The sequence below is a fragment of the Notothenia coriiceps genome, unplaced genomic scaffold (assembly GCF_000735185.1).
Source record: "Notothenia coriiceps isolate Sejong01 unplaced genomic scaffold, NC01 NC01_scaffold00030077, whole genome shotgun sequence".
Taxonomy (NCBI): Eukaryota; Metazoa; Chordata; class Actinopteri; order Perciformes; family Nototheniidae; genus Notothenia; species Notothenia coriiceps.
In genome coordinates this window covers 9128-33014 of record NW_011362778.1, presented here as the reverse complement: position 1 = coordinate 33014, position 23887 = coordinate 9128, and the positions used below count along the sequence as shown (strand labels likewise).

Genomic DNA, 23887 nt, shown 5'->3' with positions numbered 1-23887 from the left:
AGGTGGGGGGGTGGGGGGGGGCGCAACTTCCAACAGGAGTCATTTGGGGGTCTCTTGGGAAAAAAGGTTGGGAACCACTGCTATAGAGGATACAAACAGCTGGCTCGATAGAAAGATACAAATATCCAAGTGTTTGAACAACTGTGTAGATGTGATGTTTTTTGCATCACGGTGATAAAAGGATATAACACATTTAGATAAAGCTCAAAGGATGGCTTATTTCATTGCAATAAATCAATCATTATGCCGATCATGGACAGCATTAAGAGGAGAAAGAGAACCTATTTTGACCAATCCCAGACACTAATATTAAATATTACAAAGAAAAATAAACTCCTTAAGTGTTGAAACATTTTGGCCTGATTCAATAAAACAAATGGGTCCCACTTTACAATAAGACTACCCTTATAAATAAAGGGTTTATAATTAAGTTATTAATTAGGTTGTAAACACTTTATTAAATCATTAAGAACCATTTATAAACCAGTTCTAACAGTTTTCATAAATCAACACAGGCTCACTATTTGGCAAGATGACTGACGTTATATTGGCTTCCTAGCGTACTTCGTCTTCTTCATCAGCCTTGGTATCTGTTGTTCACTGAGTTGATTCTCCCCCTTCCATCTTGATGTTTTTTGGCATCTCTTTATGACCATTTATTTATGAGTTACTAACATTTATAACTGCCAAAAGGGAGCCTTGTAAAGTGTAAAACACATTCCCATTTATTAATGAGTTACTACCATTTATCATTTGTTTAAGTTATATTTGTTTGTCTGTCCAGTCAGTGACTGCTGCTGTAAGCTTTCTGCTCTGCTAGCAGCTACGTAATGCTACAGGGACTCAGCCTGCACAGCTCATCCGGGGAACATAACTTGAACTCTGCCGTGTTTTTTGTGCTGGTACCTTGTTGACGGACCATTGTGACTCGCTTTGCGGTTAAAACAGACTGTGCATGAATGCGGTTTTGCGGTCAGTGAAATTTGAGTACTTTATTTATGTGTTGCTTATGTTTTTAGTCAGCTAACGTTAATGAATGTTAAGGCTTGGGTTAGCATGTAGTAAGCAAGTGGTAGCTACATCTGTGCTCACGATGCTAATAGTAGCCTCCAAGTTCAAACGAAATAGGGAAGTGTTAAGCATTAAGTGGGATAATACTGTAGAACAAACGGCTTCTGTTTGAGGTTGGTAAAATAAGGTCAACCTTTTAAGTTAGAGATATTTTATTAGGTAGGCAACTTTGCTATTATCGATTATGTTGACAAGCTAACGCCAAAGTAGTGTTGAAGAGCGGCGTAGTGTATGTAAAATCAACCTCACAATAAGATGTGTGTATATTACAAATATTAATGTCATATTTCAAGATGATTACTTAGATATTACAATATGGTTGGTTGAGCTGGAGTTCATTATTGAGGTTACACGTTAACGTCACACTCATATCTGAAGAACAAACCCAAACCTTGTTGTTTTTATTTACTTGTATAACCAAATTGGTATCAAATAAATAGTAAGCATTGGTAATACCGATGCTGATAAAGTAAACTATTTGATTTGAGTATTTATTTCCGGCAGAAGGTACTGTACCCAGTTGTGGCAGTTCCTATGTTCGGCAGTTATAGACTGGGCTTTCTTGTACAAAAGAAATCGCTTTAAGAGTTTCTTAGATTAACTCATCACCATGACTGATGGTTGATTAATACTCAATAATTATGCATAGTCATACATTTGCAAAACTAAGACAACCAATGCCCATGATATATAAAATAACTAGCCATGTCCCCATCAATCATGGGACACAAGATAAAGTAAGCTGCATTGAGCAGAGTTTCGAACACACACTAGAAATGACTGAAAGCATCGATTGTATTTAGATATTGTTAGATGTGCCAAGAGCAAGGACTGTCTTAGGTAAGACAGCTTTTATGTGCGCAGCTCCACTTGCTTGGAACAATCTTCAGCAAGAATTGAAACTGAGCAATTTCCTTCCTCTGCATGTTTTTAAAGCTAGGCTAAATTAAATGCTTGTTGATACTATGGGCACTTGTAAATGTCTATAACTATGTAAATGTATCCTGTAAATATAATGTATGATGTCCTTTATTGTTTTATGTTTCATGTGGAGCCTATATGCTGCAGGTCTCCCTTGAAAAAGAGATCTATGATCTCAATGGGACCAATCTGGTTAAATAAAGGTTTGAAATGAAATGAAATGAGATATTATGTATTTGTTGTAGCACTAGAAATAATTATGGTTATTTCTCAGTTATTAGAGACAAACCAACCCAATCTCAAAATGTGTTGCTAGTGGAGCGGCTCAAGCATCATTTGGTGGACCACTCCACTGTAATCTGTACACCGCAATTTCCGCTTACCCACCTCTCTGAAGCTTATCAATAAACAATTAATGAAGTTATATATTGTTTGTTCAATATATGGAAAAACTGAAATGTCTATGTAGCATTATTCGAGTCAAGCTGGCTGTTTCCAGGCTTCATTTTAAGCTAAGAGAGTGGTATCATCCAACTGTGCAAAAAGATAAATATGTGAATTTCCCAAAATGACACTTTTTTTTTACTTTCTATGTCCTTTAAAAAACATATACTTTGAGATATTTATAGAAAGGGTTTACCTTAACCTCCTCCAGGTGTGCCTGCATTTCCTCCCGCTCTTGAAGGCAGAGAGTGAGATTGTCCTGCACTTCACGAAACTTCTTGGTCCTGGTGTCCTCCATTATGGCCCTCGTATTGTCCAGTTCTGTCTGATGCACCTCTCTCTCCAGCTGCAGCTGCTGCCCCAGTGCGGCCCGCTCCTCCTGCACGGCTGTCAGCTTGGCCTGGAGCTCCAACAAGCCTTTCTGGAGCGCCTTCTTGGAGCTCTCCTCCTCGGCCAATAGCTGGACTAGCCGAGAATGGGCCGAAGTCATCTGCTTCATTGAGGCCTGGAACTCGGCCTGCGTGTCCTGGTCTCTATGACAACGACGGGCTAGGCTGTCAGCTTTTTCTTCCAGACTCTGGTTCTCTTCCTTCAGCCGTGTCTGGACAGCAGCCAGACGCTGAGTCTCCTCCTCCAGGGCGGCAGAGGCCTCCCGCACCTAGGGTTAGGATCTGTTAGAATCTGATCAAAGCTCTTTAAATGACTCTTTAGCTGAGCTTTAATACTTTTTTACTTACAGCACCTCAAACTAAACATGACATGACAAATTGGTCTGCCTAATAAATTAAAATCAAAGTTTAAGCTGCGTCTGAGGCCAGAGCGGGATTTGCCTAAACAAACAGAATAATTTCTAAGTATTTCAGAAAATAATAAATATATGTCAACTTTGGCACGACTTCAATATTCGCTGACAGCTAAAAGGTGTTACCATTGCATTTCATCTAAAAAGCATACTTCAAAGTTTGATTCAACCTTTAGGCTTTTGAAACTCGTCACATATCAATAAATTAGACGTGTAACCTGCTAAAGTCAACATTTAAAGGGGACACATGACGCTCATTTATGGGTTCATATTTGTAAATGGTTTTCTTTCTAGAACAAGTTTAAATGCCTTAATGTTCAAACACACTTTATTTGTCCTCTTCTGTCTGTTTGAATATATTTGTATTAACTGTCTGTATGAAATGCTCGGTTTAAGCACTGTCTCTTTAAGGCCGACTCCTAAAGAGTAATGTCTTGCAGTATATTCTAATGAGCCTTAATGTGATTTAGTTAGGGGATCCCGAATGTGATTGGCTTGTTGAATCCCATGTTCTTTGATAGATTTAGCCACAAAAAGCAACAGGGTTGTGTTATTTCATAGTTTGAGGGTCGAACGGCTGAAAGATCTCACTTTTAATAATATACTGGATTCACATCCCTGATCAGTGAATATAAATTCTTACCGTAAAATCGGAGATTCAGGGTCACACGATTTAATAAGGTTAGACTGAAGCACTCAAGGAAAACATTTCCCAATTCGGGATCAATAAAGTATATCTTATCTTTATCTTATCTTTTGTGCACCAGTCAATCTTAAAACTAAAATATGGATCCCAAATTAAGCGATTGAATGTAAAGTAAAGTAAAAGGACTTTAATATGTGTCCTTGTTGGTGTTATAAATGGAGCTGCTCAGACAAATAGTATCATATTGCTGAAGGTCCTATAGTTAAATCAAAAATGAATAATGTTTGGTCCCTAGTGAGTTGGATAGGTGTTTTGGATTTCCAGGTGTTCAGCCTTGTACCTCCCGGTTGTCCTGCTCCAGGGACAGCTGGCGCTGGCGGGCCTCAGACAGCTCCACGTCCTTGCGGTGGAGCTCTTCCTCGCGCTGAGCCAAGCGGCCTAGGATTTCGGCGAGCTCCCTGCGGGCTGCCTCAGTCTGCTGGCTCAGCGCCTTCAGCTGAGCGTGAGAGCTCTCTTTTTCCCTGGCTGCCTGGAGGGAGAAAGAGGGAGAGGGGGTGGGAGAAGAGACGGTAAATGAAGAATGACAAATGAAGAGGAGGCGGAATATGGTGTACAAAAAGGAGCTCTGACAATAACGAGGAGAGCGAGAGAAAGAGTGACAGAGAGACAGAGGCAGAGAAACATATGCCGTACCAGCTTTTGGTGCTGATAGGAAAATGCTAGCACTCAGCACTCTGATAAGGGACAATGGTCAGGTCTGTTCAAGGCAGATTGCTTCTAATACTCTGGCTTTGACTGGAATTTGCAAAGACTTTGCTAAAGCTCAGAACCTAATCATTTAATTGAGCACTTGATTCTCTCCCCTAATTCATTAAGGGGGTAGAAATGATTTTGTAATGAATTTGCGTCACGTCGAGTATGCCAGGTGGGAGTGTGTCAGTCTGTCTGTCATGTCGGTGAAGCTGCTGACTGCGAGTTTGGAGGTGACTCACTCAGTTCAAATGGAATGGAAATAAGGAGGTGACTTTCAAGACGATAATAATTGTCAGCCAGTAATTATTCAACTAAGCACAGCCGCTTAAAACACACCTTACAAAAGGTACTACTTCATTTTATATTTTGTTATATTCTCATTCAATTAATTGAGAATACATTATTCAAGAGAATTAATCTGACCTTTGATATAAAACCCTCTATGCTTTACAGATAAAACAAAGTACAAAATGAACAGAGAAAGGCCTGCATATGTATTCAATCCCTTTGCTTTATTTGGGTTGAATTGCGCCATTAATGAAAAGCTCCAGGATATTCCACATCACTTACAATGGTCTGCCTTATTCTGTTTTGAGTAGTTCTAAAAGGCACACCATAGTTTCCTTTCAAACTGAGACCTTCTTTTCATGGATGAATATGGATTGCAGCAATAAATGTGTTTTTATCTCCTGCTCTTGAAGATGCTCCTTTAAGGGTTCATGTTTGTATTTAGAGTCTCTACTGTTTCCATGTCTGGTTCAAAAAGGTATTTATTTATTTTTCTCATACTACCTGTGCTGCAGCAGCACCTCTTTTCACCCTCTGTCTGAAACCAGAGCCCAATCTGCTGATTGGTTAGCTGGCCGGCTCTGTTGTGATTGGTCAACCACTTAGGGATGTCTAACCACTTAGCCTATCAAGTACAATGTGTTAGCCAATAGAAGTGCTAGCCAATAGAGAGCTAGCCAATAGAAGTGCTAGCCAATAGAGAGCTAGCCAATAGAAGTTCAAGGGTCGGGGGGTGTGGGAGAGAAACTCCCTCAGGAGGGAACATGGGGGTTTTATTCTTTGCAGATCATTAACATGCACAAAAACCTATATAAAACACTACAAGAAAGAAAAAGCATAATAGAAGTACAGAAGGTGGTGCGGTCAATTTCTATACTATGAAAGAACTTGATGGAAATGGACTTAAATATTATACTTTTGGAGAATTTCCCCCCATGATAGGAAGGTGTTGATGTATTTTCTCAAAAACAGTAATATAATATGCAACAAAGGAAGGAGAACCATTGCCTAATACACAAAGTTGCTAAGAAATATTGCAAATAACACATCAAAGTAACACTATCCATAATGTTTGCCCTTACTCTAAAATGACTGTGTAGTAAGTTTGCCTCCACTGATGTATTCTGACGTCAGTGCAGAACTACAGAGTTGGGCTGAGGTGAGGTTTGTTTTATGCTGTTTGCCTGGAGCGTCACTACAAATCTGTCTACAACTGGAGTAGGGAAATGCATTTCAGTACATTTTTGATCACTTTCTAGAACACAAAAAGGCAAAGAAGGTATGCATGAGCCACTGCTCAGAAAACGTAACACAGAAGAAGAATGTTGTTGTTGTTGTTGACAGTGCCAACAGATGGCTGGCTAGCTACAAGCTCAGCCAGCAGCAGCAGCAGCAGAATGATCCGGAACATTTGATACACTGCTGCTGGGAGCCCATGAGTAAAGTTGACGTATATGAACTGCAGTTGCCCACCAGCACAAACTGATACCTGGTCAATAAAACAGTGACAGTTACTACGGTCCGGCAAACTTATGCTGGATTCTGTGCAACCTCTGTGAGTTTCTACTTAGTTCAAAGATAAACTAAAAGGAACAAATATTGCCAACAGAGACAGAAAAACAGCTGATAACGTGGCGATGTTAAATGCTTTTCTGACTATAGTGGTTCCAGACAAAGTGCTAGTTTAACAATAATAGTTGTTCTTGCCCATAACTTTGTTTATTGTATCTACAAAGTTTACTGTACAGTGTTCCTGCAGCTTCCTTAGAGGCTTTACCATCGTAGAAAAATAAGCTTATCTGCACTGTAGGACAACGTTTCTTAACAGACGAAAGGCACTTTCTTTGTCTATATGAATGGTGCTAAATTGGTTTGGTTTTAAAAAGGCCTGAAATGGTAAATGGTCTGTCGAGGCTAAAATCTACAAGTTCCCTCCAGAAGGACTTTCTTTCCCACACACGCCCCGCCAACCAACCAGAGCAGACTGGGCTCTGGTTTCAGAGAGGGGGAAAAGAGGTGACGCAGCACAGGCAGTATGAGAAAAATAAAGCACTTTTTGAACATTGAATTATGTAAACATGTCGGAAGAAGCGCAATATACAGATATGAAACATTAAAAAAGTGCACATGTACTCTTTAACTTTAATATGTCCTTTTTCTTTTTGTCAACCTACTTTGTACACAGACTGGACATCAAAATAATCTGATGCAAAATGGTGCTTTAGAGAGACAATTCTTATTACTGCACTACCTAACATGTAAGGGATTTAATGGTCAAAATGGAAGCAGTGAGATATGTCCCTAGTATCATTCAAAGCCCAAAAGCCCTACATTTCACATAATGCAACTAAAAAGCTCCTTTTATTATGTCTCCCCTGCTTCCAAGATGCCCACTTATTTCAAACCCTGCATCTTGAGTGTAACTTTTATATATTTGTTTTAATCACTCTCAAGGCTAAGCTGAGATAACCATGTTGAAATCATCAGGGTTATTTATGAAAGCTCCGAGCAAAACCACAGAAGACTTAATCTAACAGTCTTCACAGGCTCTCCTTGGGACGGTAAAGTCATTTTCATGTGTAAAAATAGTGGATTGTCCCTAATAAGCATATGAAAATGAATTTGTCAATTCCCCTAAAGCACTAGCAATGTCTGAAAAATAGGGCAGATGAGTTGACTAGAACGAAATATGTTTTTTATTTCAATGTGGAAATACATACTTCTAGACCAGAAGTTACTTAGCCACAGCTGCTACAGGAGACGGTGGTGTCAAAAGCCGTGTAATGAATGCGTCTGCCTGAACTGACCTGTGAGGCCTTGTCGGTGTGAAATTGAGCCTGGGAGCTCGTCTCCTCCAGTTCCTTCTGCAGTCTCCTGCACTTTGCCCTCCACTGGCGCACAGCCTCCTGGGCCCTGCTCTTTAATTCCTCCCTGCTCCTCGTGCTCTCCTGGAGTAGAGTCTCCGTCTCCCTCCTCTCTGCCTGTCCTCGGCTCTGAAAGGATGAAGACATGTACAAAAGAACATGTCAATTCATTTCAAACATTTTAAATATGTGTATTGGGCTGAACTTCAAATGTCTCTACATTTTGTGAAATCAACTTTACACAAATTGCTTCCAATTAAATGTGCCACTAGGAATTGATTTTAATTATCAGGTGAGAGCCATTAATCAACAAAAAGAATTACCTGCGTTTCTTTTAACTGATCCAGCATTCGGAGCTGCTGTTGTTCCCGCCGCGGCAGGTCTGATGACAATTCCTGGTATAAAGGAAATAGAAAGGTCAAGCACGTGTGTGTGTGTGTGTGTGTGTGTGTGTGTGTGTGTGTGTGTGTGTGTGTGTGTGTGTGTGTGTGTGTTAATGGAAGGAAACAGAGAGGCGAGAGACAGAGACATTGGGCTGTGGAGCAATGAGTTTAAATTCTGGAAATATTCAAGTTGAAACCCAAATGGTAATAACGAGTAGTAGCGACAAAGAATAATATTTAAATATGGGGGTCATTTTTCTCAAGCTGTATTAAACCAAGTCATATGAGAACAGAAACAAACCTTTACTATATCGTGAACAGATATACCCCGTTAAATTGACGAATACTAGTTAAATGTGCCATGTGTGAAGAAGCTTGCCAACATATGTATCTGTGTATTGGGGTTTGTTTATAATAATTCTATATATTGCAAAACTATGAGCCAGGCATTATATAGAGATAGTATTAAAAAAAAAACACTAATGATCTGAATCGAACATTTTAATACAATCAGTTTGGAATCTGATTTTGCATTTATCACAGCCTGTGTAATATTTAACATCATAGTGCTTTTTTTTTTACAATCAGAGCCACCGTCTGACACATGTAATATCCCTGCATGTAAACTAATGATTAAAAGTAGACGGAGTGACAGATGTTCTTTTACATCCATATACACAGTACTTTAAATAGTCGAGCTAACGGTAAAGTGAACACATTTTGGAACATTTATACTTTCAATAAAGAATTAACATTACACTTGAATTGAATGGGCATGCTTTAACCAAAATATGCCATTAGACCCTCCGCCTAATATGTATGTGTATTTCCAAATAAACTCAAAAAGGTAACATTTTATATCAAAATGTCTGGAATGTAACAACAACCCCTTGAAAGATTGAAAGAGAGAAAAGACAACAAGAGAATTAATGTTGTAAAAAGGAAGGACAAAATAAAAAAGGTTTGAGAGATCTTTAGAAAAGATCAACAGCAAAGGTCGGGTGTATAGCCCGCTAAGAAGATGGCAAAGGGCAAAGACAAAAAGGTCAAAGAAGGTGGAGACTGTGTTTACATTCTGCCTACAAATGGATTATCTGCACGGCTGGTCTGAGGGAAGTCTGAAAGGACAGTTGATTAACTTCGTATCCAGCAGAAAATCACAATCACTTTGAGGTTTGATTGAAGTCGTGCAGGGCAAGTAAGGTTAGCCTTGTGTGGTTTAAGGTATTGATACAGAAGAAGACTACCAGTCAGGAGTCAGCATTTAGTCAAGGCCTAATGACTGTCTATATATTCAGTCACTGAGAAATTGAATCTTCTGCTGTATTCTCCTCATTATACTTCATTTTTGCTCATTTACCGATTAAATAAAAAACATCCGACGTCTGTTTTGATCTAGACATGAAAACCATACGAGACGCCCCAGGTTATACATGCAAACACCCACTTCATCTTTTAACACCTACTCTGCGATAGGGGAAACGTGGGAGTTTAAACACATTTTCAGTCAGGGGAGCATTCGAGATCAGAGGAATGTGCCAATGCTTAAAGAGCAGCGATTGCTTCTGAAATTGTATTGATACCCCGCACAGCCCTGAATACCCACTGCTAAGCAAGTTCATTTTATTTAAAGATTCTTTTTTGTATGTGTTGTTACAGTGATGGAAGTGACACATTGCATGGGTTTGTGAAGGATAAATGACTGCTGGCTGACTTCTGATCTGCTACTCCGACTGTCATGTGGCGATTTTAAGAGGATCAAGTGGCGCAGAACTGGTGGAGGGTGTGACCACGGATGAGAGGAAACCGACAAACTGATATAACCCTGCACAGGGGTCGGGGCGCCGACACGGGCTAAGACAAAAGCTTCTGCTGAGTCCCTTTTATGCTTTTAGGGGTTTTCACTTTTTGGGCTTTCCCTTTCCTGTAGTGTGTTATGTGTGGTGCATGTCAACGGTGGGATTTTCTCTCCCCCCCCCCTCCCCCAATGTTCTATTACTAACAAAGTCACACCACAGCTAAATAATTATTAGCATGAATGGAAAAGAAAATAAATAACCTAGCCCTTTGTTGCTTACAAGCTCTCCTACTCTAAACTACAGATCATGAAAAGAAAAAGATAACAAATGAGGAATGTTGTGAGTTATGAACTTAAGTTTAATCTATTATCTTTCTTCACTTTGGTTTAAACTGCTGTGGTGTTGAGATGTATCAGATCAGTGGATCTGCTGCAGGATCCAATCAGTAACTGATACACAGTGAGCAGGCGTGTTGGCCGTAAAGGATTTCACAAAGGAGGTTCCTCGCTCCTTGATCCCCGCTCCTCCGGGCACAAATAAAAGTTTTGGAACAGTTTTCAAGTTGTCTATATATAATAACATATCCATTACCCTTTGTAACACTGATACACACCTCCACCTGTATGCTGAGGTGGAGCCTCTCCTTCTCCTTGCGGTCCAGAGTCCTTTTCAGTTCCTCCACCTCACCGCGAACAGAGGCCGTGCGCAGCTGGGTCCGCAGCTCCACCACTTCTTTCTCCAGGCTCAAATAATCTACAAACAAGCACATCATTAGTGAGGTTAGAGTTCATTTCTACATGTGAAGACAAGACAAGTAGAACACAGTGACAAGGAACCTGAGGCGGCAGATGGATTGGAGCAAACAGGAAATACACTGTATGTTAGCAGTGGAATAGTACATGTACTCAAGTACTGTACTTAAATACAGTTTGAGGTACTTGTACATTATTCTTTGTTATTTTATACTTCTTCTCCACTACATTCTTTAATTTCTACTCCCTTACATTTATCCGACAGCTTTAGTTACTCGTTTGATATGCGAGTAGAATATTGGCAGTATGCCAGTATGATGGCAACACATTTTTTACAGTGTAAACATGCAAACGTGTCTTGGAATGTTATAACCGTGTTTTAGTTATAACTTTATATTAAGGTACACAAATTAACACACAAATTAACCATCAACTAGCTGTTAATTAACATGCATATTAACAGTATATTGGCTCTTTATTAGTCATTATAAAACACTTATTAATGCCTTATTCTACATGAACGTATTCTACAAGTAATAAGCCATTAGTTGAGAGCTTTTCCTCAATAACCCTCTAATTAGTGCTTATTTATTGCAAGTAAGGAAGGTGTTGTACATGTCTTGTTACCTAAGAATAGATCATAGTGTTATTATGGGAGAATCACTATTCTTGTNACACTTATTCCACTTATTCCTAGCGTGCCAGGGGTTACGGTGCCGTGTGCCAATGCTGGCACGCGTACCAGGGGTTGCCGACCCCTGATATAGGCCTATTTCCTTATCTGAGTCAGCTTCTTGAGCCGTATCTGGCTGTGCAACACTCACAGTGTCACATACTGTAGCCTATGCAGAAGTATTATTTTAAGAACACATTAAGTTGATGAAACACTCAACTCAAATGTAATAATAAAGTCAGATCCACTCGTGTCTTAGATGGGGCAGTGATATCATAAAACTGTTAATGTACGCTTTCAAACACTCGGTATTCACCTTGCAGGTGCAACTATGTGGCTTGTATCCTGGATTATATATTTAAGTCATGGATGTTTAAAGTTCATATTTGTCTAATATTAGTTTACTTTTCATTAATGAAGTATGACGCTGCGCTGTCAGCACACTTGTCCCTGTTTGTGATTGGTCAAATGTAGCTAACCCCGCCCCTTTCACATGAACGCACTCTCAGCTGGAGAGAGAAACCCTGGCTTGATTTACCGAGTTGATAACCAGCGTCGTAGGACCGCTTAGCGAGATCTCGTTTGTTAGGGTTAGTTAAGATAACTCAAACATATCCAGCGCCTGTTGAACTGGCTTCGTAGTACAGGGCACATAGCAGCGCTAATGTCAAAGACAGAAACATTATACATTATTTTTTTATTTTACCAGGATGCAACAAAAATATTTGGGAAGGCTTAGCCTCCCTCGCCGCCGCCCCTGGGTGCACTCTTCATCGTTTTGGCCGCTGAGATTGACTGTACATATACAATCAGGTACAGCACACAAACAAACCTTTTGAGAGAGGGACTCTCTGCTATCCTCAGACTGTTCAAGTAGTCTTCTAGCTCTTTCCAGCTCCTGCTCCATCTGAGGAGAGCACAACAATAACAATGTCAGGACGATATATAATGAAGAAGTGTGGTGGAAATCTATGTGTTCGAAGGTTCGGAATGAGCATGGCCTACAATATATCATTGCAGGGTCAGGGTTAGAGCATTTAGAAGATACACTTTGAGTTAAAGCAGAAAAAATACAGAGCTCAAAAGGAGCTTTATGTCATTTTCCAGAAACATTTTTTAATATACTAACTGTCTAGGTAAAGATACAAATCTTTACATGTTGCCATTAGAGTGTGGTGCAGAGATAACTTATTTTTGTAGGCAAATCCGGAAGGGCTCCATAGACAAAGAGCAATTGGATTGTCCAAAAATAAATAACTAAGCTCTTTGGCAAACAAAAGTTTATGACACTAATATGATCTCCACATATTAACACCACTTTTACAACAGTACGGAAAAAAACTAACAATAGGCTATAAATGAACTATATGTCACATCACAACTGCTAAGCTAAAGAATGCTAATGTTTGGCAGCAGACTTTGAGTAGTCTCGTTTAGTTACTCGTTAGCAATTGCCGTTATAAAGAAGCTTCAGACATTGTTGATTATTTATTGATGTATTTAGTGTCGTAGAACAAGTGGGGGAATGACTGAGTAGCTTTACTCGAGTACTGTACTTAAGTAAAAATGTGAGGTTCTTGAACTTCAATTGAGTATTTTCACATTATGTCACTTCCTACTCTTAGCCCATCATTTTTCCGTTGATTGCCTAGCTGTCTTTTATTTCATTGATTCAAGGTTTTAGGACTCATTCCTGCACCTCTCTAAACAGTAAAATGATGCAGGGAAAAACATTGTTGGGGACGTTTAGTGCCCTAGAACTAAACATAAAATAGTGTATGCTAACCACAAACCTTGGTTTTTTTCAGACGGGGAAACCTGGAAGTGCTAAATGCTAACTCATTTCTGCACCACATGTTTATTGTCTAGCTGTTTTTCATGTCAAAGAACAACATTTTAAAATATTTGAATCTTAACAACAGACCTTATTTCAAGAATCTAACCAAAAACTCTTCAAAAAAAAACATTTACTTCAAGAAGAGAAAATGGGATGTGCTAAAATGCTGACTCATTTCAAAATGTTAGGACTCATTCCTGCACCACTCAGTAAAATGATACAGGTAACACACTGGTGGGGACTTTTATTTGGCAAACTCTCATAGCTCAAATTTGCTTGACTTTTTTTAACAAAACATTCCTTTGAGAGTAAACATAATTACCTTAGATTTCTCTGCCTTCAGTAGCCTGGCTGCAACAGCCTCCTCTCTCTCATGTCCCTGAACTTTTTGTCTCCCTGAAGTCTACAAAACACAATACGCAGGCCACAGCATGTTTCAATACAAGAGCACACATTCAAGAGAAGTGTCAGAATGCAGCTAGATTGCATCATAGCAACCCCTCCGTGTCGTCTTCTCAGAACCAGACCCTGGCATGGTGGTGGATTTGTACCAGCGCTTTAGATCCCACTCGTTGTGAGCGGGCTGTGATGATGAATTACCGGCTGCTAGCGATAACATCTACCCAAGTGACTCATCATCTATTTGATTCACATCACAGCGGGCCCATCGGTGGGGAATAAATGTGCCCTGTGCTCTCCCTCCTCTCCTGCTCTTTAGTAGTAAAAGAGATCATTTTCCTCTTCATGTCCTCGTGCTCTGTTTATTTACCCTTAATTTTTTTGGACAAATGCATTATTTCCCACCGCCTTGGGCCCTGCTGGTGTCCCATTAGGGCACTACGGAGAAGAGGGATGCAAATGAATTGGTAGCTACTATCATTACACAGTGGGTTGCAAAGTCTGGCTCACAAGAGGTTTGCAGGGTGAACACAGCTACACAGTGCCTCTCTGTGGTTTACTAGTGAACTGCAGTAGGCGTCAAAATGTCTCAAAAAAGGGTTGAAACTGATTGGCTTCTACAAAATGCTGTCCTCAAAATAACAAGAAAACAAGAAAAAATGTGTTATAACCAACAGAATTACCATTCAAACTATTATGCTGATTATGTATATGGATGAGTGCAACGCAGCAATGTAAAAGAGCATTGATACAAGGTAATGTGCTATTTACTGCGACTGTGGGCATTGAGTGCATCTAGCTGTGAATCACTAAAGTACACCTAATCACAGAGCTCTCAGCTATTAATGCTTACAGACAATTGCACGCCAAAAAAAATAAAGACTGGCTTGAAATACGGGAAAGTGGCAATTGCTTGCTTAGCGACCATTTGCACTGCATCAAAGTAATTGCCTAGGTGTGCTTTATAGTGTCATAAAGCAGACAAAGAGGGTGAGGTGACACAGCAGGAATGCTGCTCTAACAAACAAGGGAGGACTGCAGTACATTAGAGGAAAAAAACATTCTGTGTAACAAGGTGAACCCAGCCAACGCAGAGAAATGTGGAGATCTGGCAAAGCAGCTACATCTAATTGTGTGGAAGATTACTAATCACAACGACATATTTTGTGGCTCTGGTTGATTTATTCTCTGATGACTTGTTTGTAAAGGTCAAGCATAACCACTTAGCAGACATCAATGGAGCTTTGGCTTCCATTTTCTAACACATTAAGCTTGTTTTTTTAACCTTTTCTTACCAGATTTTTTTAATTCAAATGTTTAAAAATGTTTAAATGTTAGAGATCTGTTTTATTACTCAGGGAATAACCAACAGGCATGTACTGCTGATGCTGCTTTTCCTACGTGGGTAGAAAGTGTTTCTGATGGCGTACTCTTGACGGTACAGTCAAATAATGAAGTGATTGCTTCACTAGCTGGTGTAGATATAAGCGTTTGATATAGTTTACAATCACGGAACTCTAGGTAGAAAATGACTGCATGAGACCAGCAAGGATATTTAAATGTAGCCATCACATGGCTTACATATATGATGGTGTATCAAGGCCATTGTAGGTACAAAAACATATTAAGGAGCAGGGGGAGGGGGACACAACTCAGAGTTTCAGCTATTAAGGCGGTCAATGAATCAGAAGAAACACTTTTCTCTTAAAACTGTTTGAGGGAAAGACACTTTTGGGGATATTAAAGTCACAAATTCACAAGAAAAATGTGAACACTTGTCGGTTATTATGCCTGAATTGGATGACCTAGCATGGAGACTTTGAAGATAAATTACGTTAAGAAGGATATCCCCGTGTTTTGTAGTTTTACACCGTCTCACCCGTTTACCATATTTATTTTTGAACAAATCTACAATGTACATCATCGAATGAACACACTGATTGTGTCAACAATATATCTGATATATATTATCTAATATTTGATGACTCATTTTGCTTTGTTTGCATCCTTCATTCTATGCAATATGTGTTTGTACCTTGCCAGTAAATTGTCATAGGTTTGTTTGGTTATATGTTCTTTCAAGGTTCACTTGTATTCATGCTGTATTCTTTTTTTCTTTTCTTTGCCTTTGTATGACTTGTTTCTTTATTATAACATGATCCTGTTCAGGGAAATCCATCTCCAAACAGCCCATTGGATTTTTATGTTAATTAATGTGTCCACGTTGTATTTTGTGAATTCATGTCATCTCTGGATTGTTTTTCAGCGTTCTTGTTGAATGTGAGAGAACACGAGAGTGTCAACGGGGAGGTGTTGGGTGGAAGCATAACAGCAGATGAGTGATGAGAAGTGTCACCTCATGCAGCTCGTCAGACACGGCCACCCGCTGCTTGGGCCTTCTCTCTCGCTCCACGCCGCCTTGCCCACAATGCATCTCTCTCTCCAGCTCCTGCAGACGCCGCTCCACACGAGACGACACCTGCAGACAGTGAGACAGGGGACGGGGACACATGAGGTCACACAAACATCCCCCGGTGCAGGGATGGCAGCAGGATTTGATGAATGAGACAACAGGAAATTAAAATTGTGGGTGACGAAAGAATATATTTCAGAAACGGAGTGGAAGTAGGACATGCAAGAAGCTCCCTGCCTAATAAGGAAGCTTCACATCCACCTGTAAAAGACTGGTAATACCTTTATCTGTCTGTGGACGTGACAAGATCAAAAATATGTGGGCTGTCATTTGGAGCAGTTTATTTGCCACAGTAGTGATGGTGCGGTGAGGAGCCATGTGCCTGGAGATTATAATGAAATATCTGCAAAAGTAAGACTTCACTTGAGATAGAAACCATTTGTCCGTAGCCCTTTTCTGTTTAAGCAAAAGTAAAACATGCATATATTTCCATTTCCCTGCTTTATACATGTGTTTTCATTAGAAAATGTGATGTGATGCCAAAGTCAGTTTATACCTACAATACATAATTCGCCCCTGCACCTATCATATCACCTGTTTTCATGTCATTGCATTAGCTCCCGGTTCAAATAAGATCAGACTTCAAGATCTTACTGTTAACCTTTCAAATCTTACATGGACTAGCATCTCCCTATTTATCATCATTAATTACCCCGTGCAGATCTACCAGGCTCCCACGACCCCATAATGCCAGTCTCCTTTCCATCCCTTGAATTCACAAATCATCAGTAGGTGGCAGAGCCTTTTCCTTCCGAGCACTTCCCTCTGGAATCCTCTTCCCATTCAGATCAAACAAGCTAATTCTGTTGATTCCTTCAAAAGCAAACTCAAAACACATATCTTTGCATCCGTCTTCCTCGTCACCTAGTTTCCATCACGTAGTTTCCATCTTCATTAGCATCACTTCTGTCCTGTTTTACATACACATGCTTTTATCATTTATCAAGGCAGTATTTATGTTGTTGTTCATAATGTTTTTATCATGTTTGCGCCATGATATTTGTATTTAGTTGTTGTCTTTGCTTTTGTTTGCTTTGTAGAGCCCTTTGAGGCATTCTTTGTCATTTGGGGCTATAATACATTTTGATTTGATTAGTGCAAAGCCATTTTTTTTTTTACTTACACCACAGTTTTAAAGGCCCATATTGGAGTTGTTATTGTATTATTAACAAAGATTGTTGGTCGTTATTTCTTTCTCTAGTGGAGGCAGACAGAAGTTATGGTGCAGAAGCAAAGCTGCTGCTGTGCACGGGTGCTGCAGCAAATCATATAATAGCCACCTAAAAAAGACCAACCTAGACAAATATCAATATTAGTTGAACTGTAAGCTACCTTTTCAATATTTTCTCCACCACCCTATTATCAGACAGCCCTTTAACAAAAGATTCCACTGACAAAAACACAGATTTGTCCGTGACTGTTTTTGCCAAAAGGACTCATTTGAAAGGAGCATAAATAACAGTTTTGTGTCAGAAAAGGGATATCATTATGGTCAAGGGAAAACAATCTTAAAATAGTGTACACTTTAAATACAATTGATTTGGTAAATGGACTGCATTTATATAGCGCTTTTCTAGTTAGCGACCACTCAAGGCGCTTTGCAACAGAGTGAGCATTAACCGTTTCACACACATATCCAGTGTATTCACTTGCTCATAGTGATAAACATTCACACAGGGAACAACAGGAGCAGATGGGGCTCAGGGTCCTCAGCCCCTACATGTATACTCGTATAGCCATGTGCCTGGATATTATAATGCAATATTGATAAAGATAGACTTTACTGTTGTTGCTTTTCGAAAGAAAAAAAAGGAACATTTGTCCTGCTTTATACATTTGTGTACATCAATAACTGTGATGTAGTGTCCTTAAAGGTTCAAACGTTTTGAAGTGGGGTTGTAGGAGGTACTTAGCCATAGCCGGTGTATATCTACAATATATATTCTGCCCCGAATGGAGAAACAGATAGAAGTTAAGGCACAGAAGCAAAGCAAGGGGGGCAGCAGCTAAACATATTTTATTCACCTAAAAAGGGTAACCTAAACTTACAAAAATATCAATATTAGCTTAACTGTAAGCTACCTTTTTAATATGTCCTCAAACTTACCTTGCTGTCAGACAGCCTTTTCAAGCGGGAAATGGAAGACTTCCTCTTTGCTTATTTCAAAGCTACCAGACTCATTTGACAAAACACAGGTTTCTCCTTACAGAAGTGGCTTGTCTTCCGCTGCCTTGATCAGTTATAACACAATAAGGCAAACTAAGTGATCCAGGCAGCTGTAAACAAAGCAACACCCTCCGTTCTGTAAAAGAAGATGACTGTTTTCGTCAAAGGAGTCTGGTGGATTTGAGGAGAGCATAGATAACAGCTTTAGTTTTCTGTTAGAAAAGGGCCCTCACTATGATCAAGGAAGAAATATTCTCGAAATAGTATACACTTCAACTAATAGATGTTAAGTGTCTAAAGTACATTTTGCCTATAGATGTATCCATAGTACTAAATGGTAAATGGAGTAGATTTATATAGCACTTTTTTTTGTTTTAGGGTTAGGGTTTTAGCGACCAAAAGCAAAACAAACTGGGGGCTATTGATCGCCATCTACTGTACTTACCTCACGCCAACGCACTTCAAAAAGTTTGAACTGTCCCTTTAAATTCAAGTCCAGAGAGCTGAAAAGCATAGTTGAAGTACTGGTGATGAAATACACAGCTACAACTCACCGAGGCCTGTCTCGGGGAAGTGGGTGTGAGCTCCGTGAGGCTCTCCATCGCTCGCCGGGTGTCAATATCAGCCCTATAAAAAAGCAGACAAATATTCACACATCAGGGCTCTCTGTCATTTTGAAAAATCCCTTCCCAAGGCATCATTGATCAAAATGTGAATGCATAATGTGACGGCACTAAAAATAATATATATGCAGCTTCAGAAGTTGAATTATAGAGGTGGATCAATTTGGTCTGGTCAGCAGCACCGGGGAGGAGAGATAATTTAATAATGTGAAAATGTCAAATTCTAAATGCAAGAGCTGCCGCCTTTTGGCTTTACAGGCTTTTGACTCTTTAAGTTTCCAATGACACTTTCATCACATTCTCATCAAGGAGACTTCAAAGACCTGAAAACCATGCAATTGTTTTTTAAGCTTAGTGGATACGAAAACATAAAAATCAATATTCAGTCAGAGTAGTCAGGCCTAAATTAGAGTAGAAAAGAAAGAAAGGACTGCATGAGAGACCCATTGCACTCATTGTGGATTACTATATCAGAGTGTACAAAATTCAGTCATTTGAAATTACATTTGAATAAACTTTATGAAACGTGCAGCCTTTAAACACTGATTTATCCAGTAAAAATGTGTTTTGTAGTTCAAATTTCTAGTTCTAATTAGTTGTCTTTTCTGAATTCAGACAAGAGAATGAACATTTCTACTGTGCATGTCCATGTCATCACTTATTATCATTTTCTTCGCTTTAAAAATCAGGCAACATTTTATTTTTTATTTATTTTTGTAGTTCAACAGATCATTTATTATTTGTGTTACTATAGCAGAGTAACAAGACACTAAAAATCATCTTTTCTTGTAAAAAAAAAAACAATAACAGGTGAATTCAGTTGTGTACGGCCAGCCTGCTAAGTGGAGAGAAAAAAACCTAAGAGTACTGTTTTGATATTCAGACTTAAATACCTATTCCTCCGGAGGATTTCTCTATCCAGGTCATCAGACAGTCTTAGCTGGCCACAGTGCAGATCTCTCAAGGATTGATGCAAAACGTGAATCTAATTGAAGATACATAAACATACAAAAAATGATAACGCGAGCAGCCGAGCATGTTAAAAAGATGGTCATCATTTCCTTTATGGAGATGCAAATGTATGCTACCACTGTGGTAAGTAGATAAATAGCACTCCTAAACATAGGCCAAAATACTTATACAATTATTCAATCATATAAATCTAACAAACCCATTTCTTAGATAAGCATTATAAAATCCATGTCATTGTTCCTGACTCGGTGTGACCCCTAGTGGAAACTCTCTGACACTACATTATAGTAGTAAGTAGCACTGATTGATATTGGGTGGTTTGTCTCTCACATCCTCTCCTGGCAGGCTGGCTTCTTTGAAGCGAACACCGGCGGACTGAGACCTCCGCGTCCTGTCTGGAGTGCTTGTATAGTCCTTCAGTGGAGAAGTAGGGAAGAAACGCTGGTCATCTGAAAAAATATCGATATAAAAAAAAAGGGTTAAAGCAAATTATTTTAAGGTGTTCTTTTCATGTTTGTTGTTGTCATTTTGGTATGTTGTTTTTCTATTTATGTTACACCTTTAAGCAAATCACACAGAAGTAAGACGTAAATGAGAGAACAGCTGAGAGTAAATATCATTTATTTGACTCCATACCTGATCCTGAGCCAGCTTCCAGGTCACTTGTGTGCAGGGTGGAGGCTGAAGCTGAAGCACTCGGAGCTCCGTTTGTCCTGCTCACCCTCTGTGTCTGCAGCTGGCTGATGGACTCCTCCAGGTTCTCCCTGAGCTGGTGCAGGAAGGGAAATAATCAGAGATAAAACACAAAATAACATAGCATTAGGAAGCAAAAACAAGACTGCTGTAAATAATGAATGATGACATTAAGAGAAAAGTAATCCAGAACATAAGACAAATCCCTTAAAAGATCTGGAGAAGAAGAAATAAAGGAATAAGTGTGTATTTAAATGTGCAATGTGCATGGAAATAGAATTAACAGTCGGATCAACTCAAATATATCTTTAGCAGTATACGATTGGTATCATATCGTCCTTAAAAATGTTATGATGCACTGAAGATGTTTTATCAATCAGCTGAACAGTACAATGTCTAGTGCATTCCCACAACTATTGAAACAAAGTTACATTTTGACAAATGCTTTCTTTATCTCATATAAATGTATTTGAATAGCTAAAATAATGTGTTCAGGTCTTTTAAACCACATGTACCTGAACAAATCTGACATCAAAACATGGCTGTATGTGCAATGGAAAGACAAGCACCTGCATCTTATTGTTAAATCAAAATGTAAAGAACAGGTGTCTCACCAGTGTCATGGCTTCAGCCTGATCATCTGTATGCTCCCTGTAATGGCCTAGCATCCGGTCTACTTTGGTCAAGTTTCTACTGGTATCCTGCAAGACAACAACAGCGTTAATTACCAATGAACGAAATAACTCTGGGTTTCAATGCATGTTATAAACACATAAAGGCTAGTGTTTAGCTTATGTGTTGAATGCTGTTGAGCTCAGTACCTGTAAAGTGCTCGCCAGTGTGCTGATCTTCTCGGACATATCTGCGGGTCGAGGCTCACTCCCACTCCCACCGGCTCTGCCCCTGTCCCGGCCCGGTCTGTGGTGGGCTTCACGCCCCCGACGCCGGTGCACTCTTGTCCTGTCGTATGACTCCGTTTCACTGGATGTATCCATAGTTTAGGGCAGGTTCACAGTGGAGGCGACGATAAACGGCTGATGATAGCCAGCACTAGCTTCTCCTGCAGAAAACGCTAACCGTTACCGGCTACATTAATCAGATTAACAACAAACTGGGCTGGTTATGAACTTTTTTTACAATAGATATTGTTGTCATACTTAGCAGACGTGGGAGCTTTGTCATTGTTACCGTGACAACCCGTTGAGACAGAGAGCTATCTGACCAGCAGCACACTCCAATTCAAACTGCCCCTATCAATCACTGAAGCAGGCATTGTTGTGATGCTCCTCCAGGCTAGCAACAAGTGGAAACTACTATGAACGTTAGCTAGCTGACCAAACGTTAGCCAACTTAACTCCTTTGAGACTCCCGTGAACTCTGCGAAACACTGCGAATGTCCAGCAGCAACAGAGCAAATAAATGCTACCTCAAGAAATACGTTAAACCAAAGCCGTTGGTTTAGTTTTGCGAGTGATAGCTAATAGCCTTGCTATGGCAACTTGAACTAGCCGCGTCTGAGCCGGAAACAACAACAGAAATCAGCGGCTGCAAAGGACGCTGGGAAATGTATGCTGCTGACCATGAAGCAGCGTAGGAATGCATCATTTGTGAACTACATTGTCCAAAGGAATGTGTTAGCGCCAGTCTTGCCGCTCGTCAGTTAGAAAAGAGAAGGAAAAAAAGAATAAATAAATAAAACAAAGCAGAGGTTGACTCTTAATAAAAAAACGTTTTAAAAAAACAAAGAAATGTATTGAAATTGAACGTAAAATATAAGTGGGATACCTGGCTTTAAAGAAAAGTAGACTACTTGTTGCTGTATATCAGAATAGGCTGCAATACAATGAACGTTTCAAGGGGGAAAAGAAAAACAAACTATTCTCGAGTCTGACACAAGAGTGCCTCAGAAGTCCACCCTCCCTTAAAGTAGAAGACCACCTCCAAACCCACCAGAGCTGAAGCTGTCCGTCCTACACCATCCCCACCTTCACAACCTCACAGAAAGTCCTGGGCCCCCTTAAAGAGCATAACACTCCAGCCCAGTAGGTTACCACTGACTCTACCTGAGGATTACACATCAAAAACAGACACCCTTGACTATCCTGGCTTCTTTTTGTTTTAAGGTTTATATAAATGCTTGTTGTGGACATCAAGAGGACTGTCAAGAAGTTATTCTGAGCCGCCTGACAGCAAGCAGCCCTCCAGCATGCAGGTGATAACATGCGTGTTGTTTACGCTCGTCACTCTCCATGTGAGCACCGCGGCGGAGGCTGACTCCTGCCCTGCTGTCTGCGAGTGCACTGAGTGGAAAATGCACACAATCTCCTGCCGTGACATTGATATTCTCCCCAGGTTTCCAGCAGGCACGGAGACACTGTAAGTAGGCGTACAAAACGCATCTGTAAAAGTCATTTTGCTGCTTTTTCTTTCATTTGAATGTAAAGTGCTCTTAACCCCGAGGAAAAATCATTATAATATCATGAATAATCCTTCAAAGTGCTCCCGCAGGGACTTTGAGGCTGTCTGTGATGTTAAGTAGCGATTCAATTTTAAAGTATTATTTTTAGTCTATTATCTGTAGGCTATGACTAACAAGATGTTAAAGTGCGATTTGGTTCATGATTTACTTGAAGTGTAGCTGGAACACTAAACGTACAAATAATTGATAGGTGTAGTATAAAAAAAATACATTTTAATGACTGTAATGATTAATTTATTTGAACTCTTTTTATTACCTTATAGGAACTGAACCATTATTCCACCGGAATATAAAAAAATCATATAAAAAACCAAACCATGTATACAGGTAACTCAATAGGTAAAAAAGACAACCTGAATATCTCAAACATATTGTGGATTTTCTTTTTATTTAGGGTAGTCTTTAGTGTTTTCTTTATTTTTCATCCGTTCAATTATCGAAGAACATGTACACAACATTAACTTATATCATGATCATCATATTATTAATTTCCAATGAATATTTTAATTACACATTTACTGTAGCCGTTAAAATATGAGGATGGATGGAGGGAGATTTGCAGAAGGCTCCAGGGTATTTAAAGTGTCTATTTTTGTTGGTCAACCCTATTATGTGCAAATTATAGAAAATATAACACGTTTGGAATGATGGGCTCATTCTATTCGACAGTTAACAGACTACACTTTAAAGTGAACTGGATCACACTATGCCCACTCCTCTTAAAAAATAAATCTTTACAGTAACATCTTTATGACAGCACAGTAATAATTTGTTTCCATTAGAGATGCAAGTTATATAAGAATTGAGTATTGAACAATTAATCGTTTCCATTAGACATTAATCTGTAA

General features: G+C 39.5%; 1 protein-coding gene across 1 annotated transcript; it reads right to left on the bottom strand.

The window, feature by feature from the left end:
* Positions 1–2632: 2632 nt before the first annotated feature.
* LOC104959229 (centrosomal protein of 128 kDa) lies at positions 2633–22167 on the bottom strand (the record flags this gene model as incomplete). Its single annotated transcript, XM_010787099.1, has 15 exons — positions 21718–22167; positions 21382–21620; positions 21175–21261; positions 20504–20636; positions 20198–20316; positions 19789–19880; positions 18827–18899; positions 15989–16111; positions 13556–13636; positions 12225–12303; positions 10585–10724; positions 8113–8184; positions 7733–7918; positions 4225–4413; positions 2633–3094 (listed from the first exon to the last, which is right to left on the bottom strand). Coding segments are annotated over exons 2-15 (2010 nt in total), but the record flags the coding sequence as incomplete, so codon positions are not given.
* Positions 22168–23887: the final 1720 nt, after the last annotated feature.